We start from the raw sequence: 18,889 nt of genomic DNA on the forward strand, positions 1-18,889 counted from the left end.
CACTGGCTGCCCCTGCTAGACACCAAGGAGTATGGAGTAAGTCTGGGGGGGGGTGGCATATAGGGATATAAGGCATATTTGGGGGGGCAGAGTGGCATATAGTGGCATATAGGGTGGTATAAGGCATATCTGAGGGGGCAGATGGGCACATCTGGGGGTATAAGGCATGTCAGATGGCACAGTGGCATATCAGGGGGGTATAAGGCTTATAGGGGATATAAGGCATATCTAGGGGGGGGGATATCTGGGGTATAAGGCATATAGGGGGGTATAAGGCAATCTTAACCACCACAAAATCCCCATAACCAGACTGCTTGGTAACATACAGAATATTCAAAACCATTGATGTGATACCATTTGGAATGTCAAAAGCTGTCACCTTCAGCAGGATATCTACAACAAGAATATGATTTCACAAGACTTTTATATGTAATCATACAATTTCTGAGGATTCCTGTCTAAAGTGTCCCAGCTCTGATTCTGTGGTATTACTTGGTTTCTTTATAAGTTGTCATTGTCATAGGGCTTGTGTTGATTAACCATTGTTTTTCCACTTCTGTGGCATTCCACTGAAGGGTCACCTCTTGGAATATATCGCTTGTAGAAACCTAAGAACAAAGGACAAATAATTGCATGTAATTTAAAGGCATTTTACACATATACACAACATAATAGAAGGAGGAGCGGTTCAGTGGGGCCACATAATGATGTGTGATGTCACAGTTGTATAAGCTGCACTGAAGGTTGAGGCTTACCTAGGGTAAGCGAGAAGGCGTGTTTTTGTGCCTGGGTTTGTGTGTGTATGTGTGTCTGTGTTGGTGTCTTATATTAGTTGGTGTGTTTTAACACTTTTGTGGTGCTCAAGTTTACAAAAGCCAATGAAAAAAACTGCTGAATAGATTCTACTATTTGTCCTGAGTTTAGAAATTTCCAATTTTTATGATTTTTAGGGCAATAAGTACGACTAGCATTTTGCTATTTCAAAACCATTTTGTATTTCCAAATCTGGTCATTCTGCCCTCATGTGCTATTTGTACATTTTGTGGGAACTATATGGTTGCCCTGATTGTGACATCACTTCATAACTATTTTTAAATAATCACCAAAAACGAACAAACTACCAATAATGGTAGAGGTACATGCACTGTACATATATAAACACCAAAACCAATTGCAAGGAGAGCACATAAGGAAAAAATGTATATACAAAGTAAATCTTTATTAAACAATATGATTTAAATACATATAAAAAAATATATATAATATAAAAGCATCTCGGCACCAAGACACATATAGGAAGGTACGTATGAACAGAGGCACAAGACTACAGGAACTAGGATGGAAATACGTATGTATATGAAGGCACAAATAAGAAACACAAGGATGACCACAGCGATAAAGTGAAAAGGAACAAATGAAATAACATACAGAAATGGTACATCGGTGCTCAAAACTTACTAACCAAACCTAGAAGAAAGGCTGAAAACAGCAAAAAGCCTGGTAATGAATGGTGCCAAGTCCAAATGTACCAACCCCAACGTACGTTTCGCTGCAATGAGCTTCGCCAGCGGGCCTTTTATATTATATATATTGTTTTATATGTATTTAAATCATATTGTTTAATAAAGATTTACTTTGTATATACCTTTTTTCCTTACGTGCTCTCCTTGCAATAGGTTTTGGTGTTTAATTATTTTTAAATGTCACCATTTGTTTAAAACTATTTTTATTTATTTTCCTAATATTAAAAAAAGGTAAAACACTCTCTGTTTATTCCGTTCCCACCTCATACTCTACAAGTCTCTCCTGAGTAGATATACTACTTTCCCATATTCTATGGAAGAGTGGAAAATATATCTCGTACTACATTATAAGGCAATGAGGATACTGCCTCAGCTCTGTATTTTACTGTTCTACTACCAGTGACAATTTCTACTTGTGCTGTTATGTGTCTCCATGACTACAAAAATATCAAGCATATGCTGCCTATTTTATTGTTTTTATTGTAGTAAAGGTCTAGTTATAAGCGTAACCTTACTACCTCTATTTTAAAAGATGTTAAAATAGTTAACACCAAGAGCACTGGTTAAAGCAGGCATTTTAGTGTATACAATGTACAACAACGTATCACGTCTCCCCCTCCCAAAATTACACTCCATGGGTTCATCATTTTGATGCGTCCTGTTTCTTGAAAGCAATAGCACTGTATGTGTCCCGCAGTATGTGAAAACCTAGGCAACCATTTGTCCACATAGTCCTCCTCTTTACCTTTAAAACCCCAAAGCAAAACGTTTTTCTGTACCTCTAGGGCTTTGGGTTTAGGTTTGTGTAAGGCTCCTTACTGTACAGTCTATTAGCATTTCTGAGCAGTTCTCAACAGGTCATACATCTGGGATCTGTTAGTTTTTTTATGTGTCATAATCCCATGCATATATCTTAGCATGGATTGCCAGTGTGACTCGAAGGCGTTCTAGTATCTCTGCTTTCAGTCTGTTATAATCCTTTGCTTGATCCCGGGGCAAGTCATCATAAGCTTTTTATGATTCGCCACTCAGACAAGGGGCCAACAACCCAGCCCACTGCTCTGGTGGCCAGTCCTCTCTGGTAGAAATCCTTTCAAAAGTTGTGAAGTAGGCCTCAATGCCATCTGCCTCTGTCAATTTGTGGAAAATGTAATTTATCTTTATGTACCACCTAACCCTTTACCAAATCCTCCATCCTGCTAGTTTTGATTTAATACATCTGGTAATTTGCAGACAACACCAAATGCAAAAGTCTGTGCACTGTCACTCTCAGCCACAGTACAACAAAAATGATTCTCTAAAATGAAAAGTATAACTTCCACGATAAAAGCTATTTGAGGTTAGGATAAATCTGGTGTGGTTTTTAAGAAATATTTTACTGACTCACAACCCTTACGATTTATTATAGTATATATTTAATGGCAAAATAAACCAATAGAGATGTGTTTGGCTGCAATTTTAAAAGGACCATTCAGCTATCTGATGCATTGATGTGTATTTACAGGCTAGTGTATCTATTTAAATACAGGAAACTTTCACCTGGAGCAGGTAACTGATTGAAGCCCCAACTAACCCTTCAAAAATATTTCCTCTGCAATCTTGAGTAGCGATTGCAAAAAAGGTACCCCAAAGTTCTACTACATATGTGGCACACACACAGGGATTGTACTAGTTTGATATAGTTTATCTCACCTCTTGAAAATGCAATTTGTTGAACAGCCGAACACTTCTCATGTTCTCATGCCCAATTTTGGCTTCAAACATGGAGATGCCTAACTTCGTAATACCTGCAACAGAGTGATTATGCAATTAAGCAAGATACCAAGTGCAGCTATAACATCATGGAGCAACCCAGGGTGGACTCACCATAAATTAACATTAGTCGTACAGACTCTTCACCAAGTCCCCTACCACGGAAGACAGGCTCTGAAATTAAAGAAACAAGAGACTAGGAGTTAATGTTTCTGTTGAGGTTTTGTGCTTGGTACAGTTACTCTCCCTCAATTTGAATGAGAACGATTTAACCCCTTAGCGACCTTTGACAGTTCAGGGCCGTCACGGAAAAAGGTCACTTTTGCCACTCGCACAATGGCGACGCCCATTAAAAAAAACAATAACGTTGACAAGAATCTTCAGGAGAGTCTCTCCAGACCATCCTGAGAATCTGGCTCTACTTGCAGGTTGAATACAGGTACTGCATTCAACCATACAAGTCAATGGAGCCCAGCTTTCTAATCACTAGAAATCACGAGAAAAAAGCCCACTTCCCAAATGTGGCATTTTAAATCCCGACAAACCTGGCTGGTGGTAGAATATCGTGCATGAAAAGGGTTAAAATACCAGCATTTGAAATACCTTGGGGTGTCTAGTTTTCAAAAATATATGGTTTGATGGGGTAAATTGAAGTAGCTTTTCAAAGATTTTCGAAAGAGGAGACAGAGGCACAATGACCAAATGCTAAAAGTGTGTGTTGAAAACCTGAATTACGCATTTCCCAAAAGTAGCCTTTTACCAGCCAAACAATCTGACAAACCTATGCATATGGGGTATCACCATAGAAACATAGAAACATAGAAAGTGACGGCAGATAAGAGCCAGAAGGCCCATCCAGTCTGCCCAACCTCTGAGTACTCTCCTTTAGTACTTGCCCTTATCCTATATCTAGCTTGGCATTATGCCTATCCCATGCTTGCTTAAATGACTTTACTGTATTAACATCTACCACTTCCACTGGGAGGCTATTCCATGCGTCCACTACCCTTTCCGTAAAGTAATATTTTCTGATGTTACCATTAAACCTTTGCCCCTCTAGTTTATGCTTGTGTCCTCTTGTTGCGGTTTTATTTCTTCTTTTAAATAAACTTTCTTCCTTTACTTTGTTGATTCCCTTTAAGTATTTAAATGTTTCTATCATATCCCCCCTGTCCCGTCTTTTTTCCAGGCTATATAGGTTAAGATCCTTTAACCTGTCCTGGTAAGGTTTATTTTGTAATCCATAAACCATTTTAGTAGCCCTTCTCTGCACTTTCTCCAACATTTCTATATCCTTCTGGAGATACGGTCTCCAGTACTGTACACAATACTCCAAGTGAGGTCTCACCAGTGATCTGTACAGCGGCATGAGCACTTCCCTCTTCCTACTGCTAATACCTCTCCCTATACAACCAAGCATTCTGCTAGCATTACCTGCTGCTCTACTGCATTGTCTACCTACCTTTAAATCCTCAGAAATAATTACCCCTAAATCCCTTTCCTCACACGTTGAGGTTAGGACAGTACCAAATAGTCTATACTCTGCCCTTGGGTTTTTATGCCCCAGGTGCATTACTTTGCATTTATCCACGTTAAATGCCAATTGCCACAGCTCTGACCATTTTTCCAGCTTACCTAGATCGTTTGCCATTTGGCTTCTTCCTCCAGGAACATCAACCCTGTTGCAAATTTTTGTGTCGTCAGCAAATAAACATACCTTTCCATCAACACCATCTGCAATATCACTAATGAAAATATTAAAGAGAATGGGTCCAAGTACAGATCCCTGAGGTATCCCACTGGTAACAAGACCTTGTTCTGAATATACGCCATTGACTACAACCCTCTGTTTTCTGTCACTCAGCCACTCCTTAATCCATTCAACAACATTGGGATCTAAACCCAGAGATTGCAGTTTATTTATAAGTCTTCTATGTGGAACAATGTCAAAGGCCTTACTGAAATCCAGATACGCAATGTCTACTGCACCACCTTGATCAATTACTTTAGTCACCCAATCAAAAAAATCAATAAGATTTGTTTGGCAAGATCTTCCTGAGGAAAACCCATGTTGTTTTTGATCTTGAAAGCCATGTGACTTCAGATGTTCAACAATCCTTTCCTTTAACATTGTTTCCATTAATTTTCCCACTACAGATGTAAGACTAACTGGCCTGTAGTTGCCCGACTCCTCCCTACTGCCTTTTTTGTGTATAGGCACAACATTCGCTACTTTCCAATCCCCAGGGACAACTCCCGTTACCAATGATTCGTTAAATATATCAGTTAACGGTTTTGCTAGTACACCCCCAAGCTCTTTTAATAACTTGGGGTGTATCCCATCAGGCCCCATCGACTTATTTGTCTTTACCTTAGACAACTGAAGTAAAACCTCCGCCTCGATAAACTCACATATTTCAAATGATTCAGTCTTTTTTCCCAACTGAGGTCCCATTCCATCATTCTCATCTGTAAAAACTGAACAGAAATATTCATTGAGGCAGTCAGCTAAACCTTTATCCTCTTCTACATATATGCCTTTTGTTTTTAGTCTAACTAATCCTTGTTTAACTTTCCTTTTCTCATTTATATATCTAAAAAATGTTTTATCTCCATTTTTTACTGATAGGGCAATTCGCTCTTCTGCCTGTGATTTGGCAGTTTTTATAACTTTCTTTGCCTCTTTCTGCCTAATTTTATAGATCTGTCTATCTTCCTCACTTTGGGTATTTTTGTATCTACTAAAGGCTAACTTCTTGTCTTTCACGATTTTGGCCACTTCTGCAGAGTACCACAGCGGTTTCCTTAATTTTTTACTCTTACTGACCAACCTAATACAATTTTCTGTTATCTTCGATAAAACAGCTTTTACAAAATCCCATTTCTCCTGAACACCATTTAAATTGTGCCAGTCTGATAATGACTCCTCTATACATTTTCTCATTTTAGAAAAGTCAGCTTTTCTAAAATCTAAAACTTTTGTTTTTGTGTGGTGTGACTCAGTCACTGTTCGTATATTAAACCACACAGACTGATGATCACTAGATCCCAAACTTTCACCTACAGAAATATCTGTTAACAAATCTCCATTTGTGAACACTAAATCCAATGTGGCCTCCTTACGAGTTGGTTCCTCAACCACCTGTTTTAAAGATAATCCCAATAAGGAGTTTAGAATATCCGCACTCCTGGTACAACCAGCTCTTTCGTTTTCCAGTTCACATCAGGGAGATTAAAGTCACCCATGATTATAACATCCCCCTTCACTGTCATTTTAGCTATTTCCTCCACTAGTAGATTATCGAGTTCTTCTACTTGTCCTGGGGGTCTATAAATCACACCTATGCGAGTTACTTTACTTTTGCCAAATTGTACTGTAACCCAAACCGACTAAGTTCTCTTCACCAACTTGTATTAAGTTAGATTTTATGTTATTTTTCACATATAGGGCCACCCCTCCCCCTTTCCTGCCCTTTCTATCTTTTCTATATAAAGAGTACCCCGGTATTGATATGTCCCAGTTATTTTTCTCATTATACCATGTCTCAGTAACAGCCACTATATCAACATTCTCAGTTGCCACAACTGTTACAAGTTCATGGATCTTATTCCCTAAACTGCGAGCATTTGTAGACATGACCTTTAGCTTGTCATTTAACACCGATGCTGCAATCACTTTCTGTCCTTGCTTTGGGGGGCAAAACATATGCTTCTCCCTATTATCTTTATAGACCAAGCCCCCAGATCCACCCACCTGGTTACTAAGTAAATCGCCTTCCCTTTCTATACTGTCTAACCCGGCATTTATTCCCTCCCCCCCCATTCCTAGTTTAAAATCTCCTCCAACCGTCTAACCATTCTCTCCCCAAGCACATTGGACCCTCTTGCATTTAGGTGCAATCCATCACGACTATAGAGATTGTACCCCAAAGCAAAATCAGCCCAGTGCTCTAAGAACCCAAAGCCCTCCTTCTTACACCAAGACTTCAGCCATGCATTTAGCTGCCTAATCTCCCGCTGCCTTTCTGGTGTAGCGCATGGCACAGGTAGTATCTCTGAGAATACTACCTTGGAGGTCCTTTTCTTAATCTTACTACCCAAGTCCCTAAAATTATCTTTTAGGACACTCCATCTTCCTCTTACTATGTCATTGGTGCCAATGTGCACCAAGACAGCTGGATCCTCACCAGCCCCTCCCAATAATCTATCCACTCTGTCCGCAACATGCCGAACCCCGGCACCCGGGAGACAGCAAACCATTCGGTTGCTGCGATCAGAGCTACAGATTACCCTGTCTGTTTTCCTGATTATTGAATCCCCTACCACCACAACCTGCCTGGGCTTTCCTTCCTTTCGGATCCCCTGCACATTGGATGAGCTGCTCTCCCGGCTGTTAGGGAGAACAGCTTTTTCCGCAAAGCCTACCTCTGAGTCTGCCTCCCCAACATGCTCACTTAAAAGGGCAAATTTGTTGGGAGGGAGAGACTCTGGGCTGGCTTGCCTCTTCCTCTTCCCTTCCCCACTGCAACCACGTCTTACTGTCACCCAGCTATGTGCCTGACTCCCTTCTGACTGATCTCCTCCCTCATTGCTAGGGGCCCCATCTAAACTTTGCTCAGTGAGCAACAGACTCCTCTCAAGGTTGTCAATCTCTCTCAGTGTTTCAATGTGCCTCTTCAGAGCACCAACCTCAGCTTCCAGAGAGACCAATTGATCACACTTACCACAGCGATATGGACCCAGGAACTGCTGTTCCAAGCATGCATACATATGGCATGATGTGCACTGAGTGAAATCTCCAAGCTTGCTCATTCTTTATAAAGGGACGCGAGTATAGAATTTAAAACAATTGCTTTATGTCACTTACCCTCCTTGCTCTTGCACTCTTGTGTTGCACTAACTGCTGTGGTGCACAAACTGGTCACTTACAGAAAGCAAGTCACTTAGAAAATGCAAGCCCCTTACAGTGAGCAAGCTCTGTGAGTTTAACCACTTCCTTATATACAGAGCAACACAGTTAATTGATTATAAACCCCACCCTTAACTAATTACACTATAGAAAATGGGAGAGAAAAAAAAAACAAACAGTTAATGCAAACCATACTCGGGAGATGTTGCTGAACACATATTGGGGTGTTGTTTGACGGTGACACATACCAAGACCTGTATATTTATAACTAAATTATAATTTGTGAGAAAAAAAATTAAGCTACTACAAAGTTTGACAAAGTGTGGTTGTATAATTAGTGCATGGAAAGGGTTACAATACCAGCATTTGAAATACCCTGGGGTGTCTAGTTTTCAAAAATATATGGTTTGATGGGGTAAATTGAGTTAACCGGCTTCAAAGATGTTCCAAAGACGAGATGGAGGGAGAATGACCAGATTTGGAAAAAAAAGGTTTGGAAATCATAAAACGCTACTTGTACTTATTGCCCTATAACTTACAAAAAACAGCAAAAAAAAAACCATAAAAACATTGGGTATTTCTAAACTCAGGACAAATAGTAGAATCTATTTAGCTAGTTGTTTACTTCCTTTTGTAGGTGAGTAAAATATTTTTCAAATAAAAGTCATAAAAGGTGGTTTTTTTTCAAAATTTCACCATGTTTTATTTTTTTTTTATAGTAAATAAGACGATATGATCGAAATAAAGCCCATCTTGTCCTGAAAAACTCAATATATAACGTGTGTGGGTACCCTTAATGGGTGAGGAGAAAATTACAGCTGAACACAAGCACCGCAAAAGTGTTAAAACAGCCTCGGTCCCACAGGGTACAAAAAGAAAAAATAAACCCGGTCCTTAAGGGGTTAAATAACAATTCACTTAGATCCTCCTCTGTTATCCTGAACAAAACACAAAAACCCTTGCATGACCAGTGCTGGTGCCTGATGTCAGTAGACAATCAACAGGAAAGTAAACTGTTGCTGAAGAACTGGTGCAGTACAGTTTGTTTCACAATTCCCTGAAAGAACATGATCAAGATTGCCTTTTTATATTTAGAGGATTGACACCTTGGCGTATGAAGGTGTTGAATGGCATCCTGAAAACAATGGCCCTTCAAAGACCAGTAGCATAGAGTATCTACTATAAAACTGGACCTTGTGCGCACTTCTACACAGAAGCTCCAAAGGTCTCTGGAAAGTGAGCCTAATGTTAAAGTTCACATAATTACTATGACAAGGAATCATTGTGATCACTTGGTTCACCCGTACACAATATTGGCAAAACACTAGCTTTGCCTCTATATCTACTTTTCTCCCTGCTTCACATAAAGTGAATCAGTGAGACCATAGATACATATTATCTGTAAATGGTCTCAGTGTCTTTAAAAAAGTTCAATTATGACTTTGATCACAGACTGTTGCAGCCATCGGTCAGGTTTGAAGGAGTTGCTTTATTGTCCTGTGCATTCTTTTATCTTTTCGGATATTTTTTTCAGTTTTGTGGGTGAAATTGGAGTGATTTGCAATGTTAATGTTAGATAGAGAAAAAAATGAGAATCCAAAAATATTTAAAATACTTAGTTTTGTCACTGCCTGCTGCCCTACAGGCAAATATTAGGATGTGCATATACATCCTGTAATTTCTAGAATAAATCATATCATCTAATTTACTATAAGAATAAAATATGGTAGAAAATTGAAAAAAAAAATCTTTTTAATCTACAAAAGCTATTGAAAAAAAACTGCTAAACAGATTCTAATATTTTTATGCAAATTATAGGCAATAAACACAAGTAGTTTTATTGTAGTTTTTAATAAAAAGATTATTATTAAGTCTGCTTCAGCAGACTAAAAAGGCCCCCAACACATGCACATTTGGAGCTTACACGGATTTCAAAGGAAGTGTGTTCCTGTCAATGATTGGCTGCTTTGAGTCATGAGGGTGTTTTAAGACATTTTATTTTCCTCCAGGTAAAAAAAAAAAAGCATATTAAAGTGGTTTAATTAAATGTATCACTTGTGAGGCAGCTTGTCTTGTAAAAGGGACATTTATAGTTTTAAGTATTGCAGACAGAGTTATTTTGGTGAAAGCAATCCTGTCTGCATGTTAATATATCATACACCTTTTGAGAGGAAGTTAAGTTGCCAGTGGCACCAGTTAGCCGTAAATTGATTGCCAATAAACCTATTTTTTAAAACTATGGTCAGATTTCCTATAACAGTAGTGATATAATCAGCTGGTGTGGGGGCGCAGACCAGGAAAGAAAAGGGAAAAAAGGACCAGGTATACGTTAAATAAAATTTGAATCTGTTTTATATAAATATATTATAGTTTAAAATCACAAAAAACCCACAAAGCTAATAAAATATATATCTAACAACAACACATTTGCAAGCCTTAGTAAAACTGAGAAAAACCTATGTCAGGAATTAAAATTGAGAACCAATGAACCTAACATGTTTTGCCATAAGGAGGCTTCTTCAGTGGTAAAGGTAAAAAAAGAAATGTATACCCACTGTGTGATCCTCATGGTGGATACAAGGGAAATTTGTAAAATATAAAAAGATATCCAAAGTCATAGAAATGTCAGTCAGTACTATTCAATGACTTAAGAAGTGGAAATTTGTGATCTCTTGATACCAAGCTACTTTTTTAATAGTGCCTTTTGTACTTTCTTCCCAGGATGCACCAAAATTATTTTTATTTCGGCATTTTGGCGATAATGCCTTTTTCGGGTCGGTATATTGGAGCATCCCTATAAGTAATGGCTGCATTTGCACTCACTGAACTCTCCTTAGCAGAGACAAAGTTCCTATTTGTAAAGTTTAACATATCCAATTGTGATACCAGCAACAGAGATAACATCCCTGTACAAAAGGCATCCCTGTACAAAATTATTTCATTGAATTTTCCTTGTATCCACCATAAGGATAAAACAGTTGGTATACATTTCTTTTTTTTATCTTTACCTCTGAAGAAGATCCCATAGGGCGAAATGCAGCTTCATTGTTGCTCAATTTCGATTCCTCACAGAGGTTTTTCATAATTTTACTAAGGGTTGCAAATGTGTTTATTTGATCAACTTATGTTTATTTGGTGATTTTGAGGCAATACATCAACACCATTTGGGAGAAGAAAGCGATCATAGATCACTTTCTACACCCGTTTAAAATCATGAAGTACCAGGCACCTCTATTGTCATCAACAGGATGTTTTTCGTGACGTGCCTGGCATGTCAATTGTCATCAAGGGGTTAGAAGTATATTTTTCTTTGATAATTAGATGCAGTGTTATATGCAGTAATGTTATGTAGCATTCAAGAAATGTTTTTTTTATCTGCAGATCTGGAGGCAGCCATGCGATAGCTTTGGTGAAGTTCTCTGCTCAACACCACACTGAGCCAATTCATTATGGCAATACTAATGAAGTCCGCCCCTCCACATAATTCCATAATTCAAGAGTGTACGGCTAAGGTATTAGGAACGAGCCATTGTATTGTTTATTTTAAAGCAGTACGATAAGGGGATAGGCTAAATTAGGCCAAGGCAACAAACCTAGGACACACACATGCCAAACAAGCAGCTGTCTGAAAATACTACATTGCCTAAACTCTAGAAGTGTTTGAATACAGAAAATACAATATTTCTTAAAACCTATTTTTAATGTGATGCTAGTAATATAAGATGTGTCCCCTTTTAACCTTTTAAACGCTTAAGGACCAGGCTGTTTTTTACCTTTTGTACCCTTTACGGTGCTCATGTTTAGATGTAATTTTCTCCTCACTCATTTAGGGTACCCACACAAGTTATATATTGTTTATTCTTTCAGGAGAAGAAAAGCTTTCTTCAGATACTATTATCTAATTTCCCATAAAAAATAATAAAATATGATGAAACATTGAAAAAAAAAATTCTGACTTTTACCCGAAAAATCTTTTACTCGTCCAAAAAAGCTAATGAAAAAACCTGCTAAATAGATTCTACTATTTGTCCTGAGTTTAGAATTTCCCCAATGTTTTTATGTTTTTTTGCTTTTTTCTGCAAGTTATTGGGCAATAAGTACAAGTAGCTATTTCAAAACCATTTTTTCCAAAGCTGGTCATTTTGTCCATGTGCTATTTCGGGTAGGGCTGCAACAACTAATCGATAAAATCGATAATAATCGATAATGAAAATCGTTGCCAACAAATTTCATTATCGATTAGTTGAATTGATTTGTATCGATTATAAAATGAGGGTTTTTTCAGAGCAAACATACTGAAAAATACCCCTCCTACAGCTCCTACTTACCAGTCCCTCTCTGTAATCACTGTGACAACTGGCCCCGCTCCTTCCTTCTCCAGAACCACATGGCTGTGACACTCACCTAACTGTGAGTATAAAATTAATATTTGGGCTGCTGAAAGTTAGGGGAGGTGGGGGTTAATTTAGGGGCAGTTATGGTTAATGGGGTGTTTAGGGTTCATTTAGGGGCAGTTATGGTTAATAGGGTGTTTAGGGTTAATTAAGGGGCAGCTATGGTTAATTTAGGAGCAGCTGTGGTTAATGGGATGTTTGGGGTTAATTTGAGGCAGTTGTGGTTAATGGTGTGTTTAGGGTTAATTTAGGGGTTGTTGTGGTTGATGGGGTCTTTAGGGTAATTTAGGGGATGCTGTGGTTAATGGGGTGTTTAGGGTTAATTTAGAGGCAGTTATGTTAATGGGGTGTTTAGGGTTAATTTAATGATGAGGACGTTAATAACGTTAACTTAAGGTGCAGTTAGAGGTTAGAGGGGGCAGACTAAGGGGAATCTAAATCCTGGGGGTAGTGAAGATTAACCCAGTACTTATTTATAAAAGTATGGTGTCAGTGTGCTGTGAACAGGTCTGTGACTCTATGAGGGGACTATGAGATATCTGGCATATGTGGAAGGCAGCGTGGTGTGGCATATGTGGGAGGCAGCATGGAGTGGCATATGTGGGAGGCAGCATGGAGTGGCATATGTGGGAGGCAGCGTGGAGTGGCATATGTGGGAGGCAGCGTGGAGTGGCATATGTGGGAGGCAGCGTGGCATATGTGGGAGGCAGCGTGGAGTGGCATATGTGGGAGGCAGCGTGGAGTGGCATATGTGGGAGGCAGCGTGGAGTGGTATATGTGGGAGGCAGCGTGGAGTGGTATATGTGGGAGGCAGCGTGGAGTGGTATATGTGGGAGGCAGCGTGGAGTGGCATATGTGGGAGGCAGCGTGGCAAGCCTGGGCTCAAATGTGCATAAATTGGGGGGGGGCTGGTAGAGAAATAAAGACAAGAAATGCAGTTTTTTTTATTCTGCTGTTTGTATTTAACATAATTTGTTTATTAAATTATTTTAAATAAATGAAAAATTTACATTCATTTTTTTTATCCGATTAATTTTGGTCAGTCTGTGCCTATGCCCTATATTTGAACCCGGCCACTCTAATTTACCCCATCATTTTTTTTAAATTAGACACCCCTTTGGTATTTAAAATGATTTTACTTTAACTCTTTCCATGTCAAGTTTTTTTAGGGAAGATACAGCGCAAATTTTAACACTTGCTCATAATAATAAACTTTATTTATTTATTTTTTTAATTTATTTTATTCTTTTTGTATTTTTTTTTACATTTTGCTGTAACTGGATGGTTCCTCTGATGCATAATTATTTTAAAATGTTACCACTTTTTTTTTTATATATATATATATTTTACTAATCACATTGTGATTAGAAAGCTGGGCTCCATTGACTTGCATGGTTGAATGCAGTACCTGTATTAAACCTGCAAGTGGGGCCAGAGTTCTCTAGATAGTCTGGAGACCCTCTTGCGAACTTTTCCAACTTTGTTACTTTTTTTTTCAAGACGTGCTGTCATCTTGCGAGTGGCAAAATCACTCCGGAGCAGTCAAAGCGCGTCCTGGGGTGAGTGTTCAGTGTCGCTGAATGCCTCGTGATCGTGAAGTTCATGTTGATGCCCCGGGGAGAGGCTAGACATGGTCCCTGATGCCAATCTCTGTGTTGCTGAATGCCTCGACATCGAGGCATTACAGCAACACCGGTTAAGCGAAGAAAGTCATCGTAGATCACTTTCTAAGCTTGTTTAATGAAATGACCCGTCAATGGACGTTAAGGGGTTAAGGAAGAAAAGTTAAGGGTAAATAAAAAAAAAACGTATGTTAGTCTGGAATTCTTTTCATAATAGAGTAAACAGAAAAGAACAATGATTGTAAGGCTAGGTTTCCACTTGTTTTTTTTTTGCTAAAAACGCCCATAAAAACGCCAATTCAGCCACACAGCGTTTTTTTAGTGAAAAAACGCTGCAGCCAGATGTTAGCTGTTCTTCAATAGGAAATCGCACAATGCCATATCCACTTGGCGTTTTTTTGTTTGGCGTTTTTTCAGTCCTCTATGGCGTTTTTTTGCTTTTTTGGGCTCTGTGGCAGTTTTTCAAAATCGCAGCATGTTGACACTCTGGCGTTTTTTGCAGGGTAATCTTGGCATTTTTCTCCAATAGAAGTCAATGGGAGAGAAAAAAACGCCATGAAAAAGCCATGTGGGTTTTTTGCCTTGGCGTTTTTCATGGCGTTTTTTTCCCACAGTTACAATGCAGAGGATTGACCCAGTATCTGTGTGTCCTACGAGAAATAGGCTGGAAACAAAGAGTTTCATACAAAACAAAGTTCATACTGAATTTTACACCATTGGGACCAAACATGCCATTACAAACAAACATACGCGGCGCATCAACTGGATCCTGCGTGCCAAAAGCAACAGCAAACAATTTGCACCATCATTTGGGGCCAATCTTCCTAGAGGAGCAGACATTCGGAATAAAGCATGCCTTACAAACCACAGAAATGAGACAAAAGGGTCCGCCGGGGCGTTTAAGTAGAACTCTACCAAAGAAATTACATCAGGAGGGGGCAGATACTTGCCATTTATCCGAATCCCTTTTAGCTGGGTGAAACATCTAACTTGTAAAGGCTGGAAAAACTGCCTAAGGTCAAAAAAAGCAATTTCTGTTTTCTTGGCGTTTTTCCTGGCATTTTTCATCAAGGACAAAAACCCAAGTGGAAACCTAGCCTAAAAGGGACTTCATAAGCATATGGATAAGTCAGTTACCTGCTATCATGATTTCAATTTCTGCTATTTCTGCATTTTCTGGCTTGGTGAGAAACAGATTAACATCACCCACCATGCACTGTGTTTCAGAGCACCCTTCATCAAATTGTTTAGCATCCAGTATAATAAAAGTGCATTCTGTAAAATAGTGAAAATACATTATGCAAAGCAGAGAAACAGAAGCTCACATTATACATCTAAATCTAAAGTATACATCTAAAGTGTTGCAAAAGATGCTAAAAATATTGAATATGACACATAAGATTTGGTCAGTAACACAAATCTTTCACTCACTGTCAGCATCCTCTCTCCAGCTCTGCTGCATATAGTATTCTTGTTCTAATGTAAGAGGCTCCGAGGCTGTCAATTTCTGGAGCTCCTCTGACTTCATCCATTCATGATACCTACAAGAAGAGCGTTTAAAGTGTTTAAAACCGAGCAATGAACACAAAAATAGGCTATCATCTGAACTATATTACGTAGGTCTAATGCACCTCAAATAGCGGGGCTGGAGGAAAGGCAACATCATACATGCATATTACATGATTATGCAGAATACACATTTGCAAGGGGACCACACAGCAATTATATGCATTAAAGGGCATATCATTTTTAGAGTTTCCTTGAAGAAAGTACTGTAAATTAAGAAGATTTACGAAAATAAGAAAAAACTGTTTTGCTAGATGAAGAAAGGGCTAGCTGATTACTATTACATTGTGGTTCTTATTTTGCATCGGGATGCGGATCCTGCGTGACCCGTCAAAAAACTTGTGGGTGGTATTCTGTGTGGTGTGGGCGGGAACGGGCAGTCTTACACTCCCACAAGGCTGTCTAAGCGCCCAGGGGAAGCAGAAACCCAGACGAGTCATGTGAATTTATGTCACGTCACATGTCCCTTTTCCATTTCTGCTTCCCCTGGGCGGGACAAGAGAAGTTGTTTGCACAAAGTGCGAGAAACATAGAGGGAAGCACCAGCCCCTATGGAAGTCTGTGAGCAGCACCAAAAGGGGGTGTATGAACGAGTATGTGTGATTGAGGGAATGAATGAGTATCTGTGAATGAGCATGTTTGCGAGAGCGGGCAGGGTTGGACACATATTGTAGTAGTGGGCAGGTTTGGACACATAGGTTGCGGGAGCGAACGATAATGGTCAGAAATTCAGCGGGAGCGGGATTAAGAAAACCGTCCCATGCAGGGCTCTACTTCAGATTCCATAAACTGTTTTGACTTTTATAAATTAAACTGTAAAAAACTTAATTGCTATATTAACATGTTTTAATATTGCAGTTAACAATTTACATAAATATCTCTAATAAAAAGGGAGACACAAGACCACTCTATCCTATGCCTCCTATAGACACTTCTCACTTTTTTTCTGTGTTCACCTTTATTACACTTAATCCCAGTGTGCTCGATTACAATGTCTACTTTGGTTGAAACTGATTATTCGAAGTACCTGGGTACATGATGGGGTTCATATGGTATCAATAGGACCCGCTGGCCTCTCAGCACAGTGTCTTCATTCGTTCGCATGACGCTTATTTGTGGGACGCGATGGTTTCACAGTTTGTCAAATTAACCTTACCCTTGTATAACCAACATATGTGCTAGCATTCTAAAATGCTCTGCAACATATGGACAGAATATATATAGATATATATTATATAATTTCAAGAGTAACGGAAACCATATCGCAAAAAGACGAAATTGCGAAACTGATTTTGTTCACGCGATACACTTTCACCTACAACATACTTCCCTCATAGGCCACATTGCAACTCGTAATACTTCCTGCATTTCGACTCCTCCCTTTGAGGAAATACTAGCCTGAAAGCGTCATGAGAGTCGACGTGTCTAGCTTCAGAAACATGGGTCGGCGAGTCAATCACGTGATCTTGTGGACGAAACATTTGGAATGCAAACACGTACGGAAGGATCCGGGTGCTGCTACAGCTAGAGGCAACGAGAGGGCACTTGAATTCAGGTACGGCCAACAAGCATAGACTCAATATAGCTATGTACATTTCCACATCTTAAATCCAGTTTCCAGACAACATTTATAACTAATATGTATTATTAAACATTCGAGAATTTGGACAAATGCCGGAAAAAATCGCTTCTTAATACAACCATTGTCCGTAAGCAGTATACATGAACACAAACTCCTTTCGTGTAGATACGTCTTATACTTGATTAATGGAAATACGTTTTGAGATAAAGCAGCTTTATGCTAATATAAGAATAACCGTGGTAAATATATATATTTTGTATAATATAATCTTGCTGTTATTCTAGTAGCGTTCTGTGCTGTATTACGTTTTATGATTTGCATAGTGAGTTTTATCCACAAGAGATTACTGAATGCAATAAATTGCCAACTGAATAAATGTTGTTTAATTAGGGAAGTAATAACACAACTTCTGAATGGAGGGACATGTGGGAAGGGTTAAGTAGTTCCTGTAAGTTCGCTCTCAATATACTAATCAGTCTGCAGTGCTGTCTCCATCCATTTAGTTTATTTTAAGGTGTAGAACTGTCCCTTTTAAGAACATGAAACCTTTTGTAACATTCAGTAATGAAAAATGTGTTATATAAATTTCTGATGCACCTTCAGGGGCCTGCTCGCAAGTTTACAATCTTGAGTATTATTTAGTTTAACAAGCAAAACAATGAAAACTCATCCACTTAATAATTTTTTATCTCTATAAACCATTCAGTTCCAACAAAAAAAGCAGTCGGTGCTAAAATTAGCACTGTATCTTTCAAAAAATCCTGGCATGGAATAAGTGCTAGCATTTCAAATACTCATGAGGTATCTAGTTTAAAAAAAAAAAAAAAAAAAAATGATTTGATGGGGTAAATTGAATTGGCTGGGTTTAAAGATGTCACAATTAACCCCTTCGTGACAAAGGCTGATTTTACTTTTTGTACCCTTCGTGACAATGGCCGTTTTAACATTTCTGCGCTGCTCGTGTTTAGCTGTAATTTTCTTCTTTCCCGTTTACTGAACCCACACAAGTTATATATTGCTTTTTTCAGGACAAGAAGGGCTTTCTTTAGATGACATTGTTTTGATTGTATCATATTATTTACTATTAAAAAAAGTATAAAATGTTGAAAAATTTTGAAAAAAAAGACTTTTAGTTAAAAAAATCTTTTACTCATCTATAAAAGGTAATGAAAAAACCTGCTAAATAGATTCTACTATTTGTCCTGAGTTTAGAAATACCCAATGTTTTTATGTTTTTTTGCTTTTTTCTACACGTTATGGGGCAATAAGTACAGGTAGTGTTTTGCTATTTCAAAGCCATTTTTTCCAAATCCGGTAATTCTTCCCCCCACGTGCCGTTTCGGGTATCTTTGAAGCTGGCCAATGCAATATACCCCATCAAATCATATATTTTTGAAAACTAGACACCCCAGGGTATTTCAAATGCTAGTATTTTAACTCTTTCTATGCACCATATCATCTTTTTGCATTTGTTTTTTCACACACATTTTACTTTACGTATGAATAAACAGGTTCTGGTATAGGGCTGCAACTAACGATTA

The 18,889-nt window shown here is 38.6% G+C and overlaps 2 protein-coding genes across 4 annotated transcripts in view; one reads left to right on the plus strand and one right to left on the minus strand.

Annotated features, from left to right (window-relative positions):
- Positions 1–405: 405 nt before the first annotated feature.
- NAT9 (N-acetyltransferase 9 (putative)) lies at positions 406–17,097 on the minus strand. 2 transcript variants are annotated; one of them, XM_053452911.1, is made up of 6 exons: positions 16,794–17,097; positions 15,632–15,741; positions 15,338–15,475; positions 3,390–3,449; positions 3,216–3,310; positions 406–608 (listed from the first exon to the last, which is right to left on the minus strand). In XM_053452911.1, the coding sequence occupies exons 1-6, from the start codon at positions 16,868–16,870 to the stop codon at positions 489–491; spliced, it is 600 nt and encodes a 199-aa protein (XP_053308886.1). In that variant the 5' UTR covers positions 16,871–17,097; the 3' UTR covers positions 406–488. The 2 variants fall into 2 exon arrangements, with proteins under 2 accessions (XP_053308886.1, XP_053308887.1); XM_053452912.1 differs by lacking the exon at positions 16,794–17,097 and adding an exon at positions 16,051–16,067.
- Positions 17,098–17,185: 88 nt separating this feature from the next.
- Positions 17,186–18,889, plus strand: part of TMEM104 (transmembrane protein 104) — a 36,201-nt gene continuing 34,497 nt past the window's right edge. For both annotated transcript variants that reach the window (XM_053452908.1, XM_053452909.1), the window contains exon 1: positions 17,186–17,321. The gene's annotated coding sequence lies outside the window, so the exon portion shown is untranslated. The remainder of the gene's footprint in view (positions 17,322–18,889) is intronic.

Source organism: Spea bombifrons, chromosome 13 (genome assembly GCF_027358695.1).
Source record: "Spea bombifrons isolate aSpeBom1 chromosome 13, aSpeBom1.2.pri, whole genome shotgun sequence".
In the NCBI taxonomy this organism is placed as follows: Eukaryota; Metazoa; Chordata; class Amphibia; order Anura; family Pelobatidae; genus Spea; species Spea bombifrons.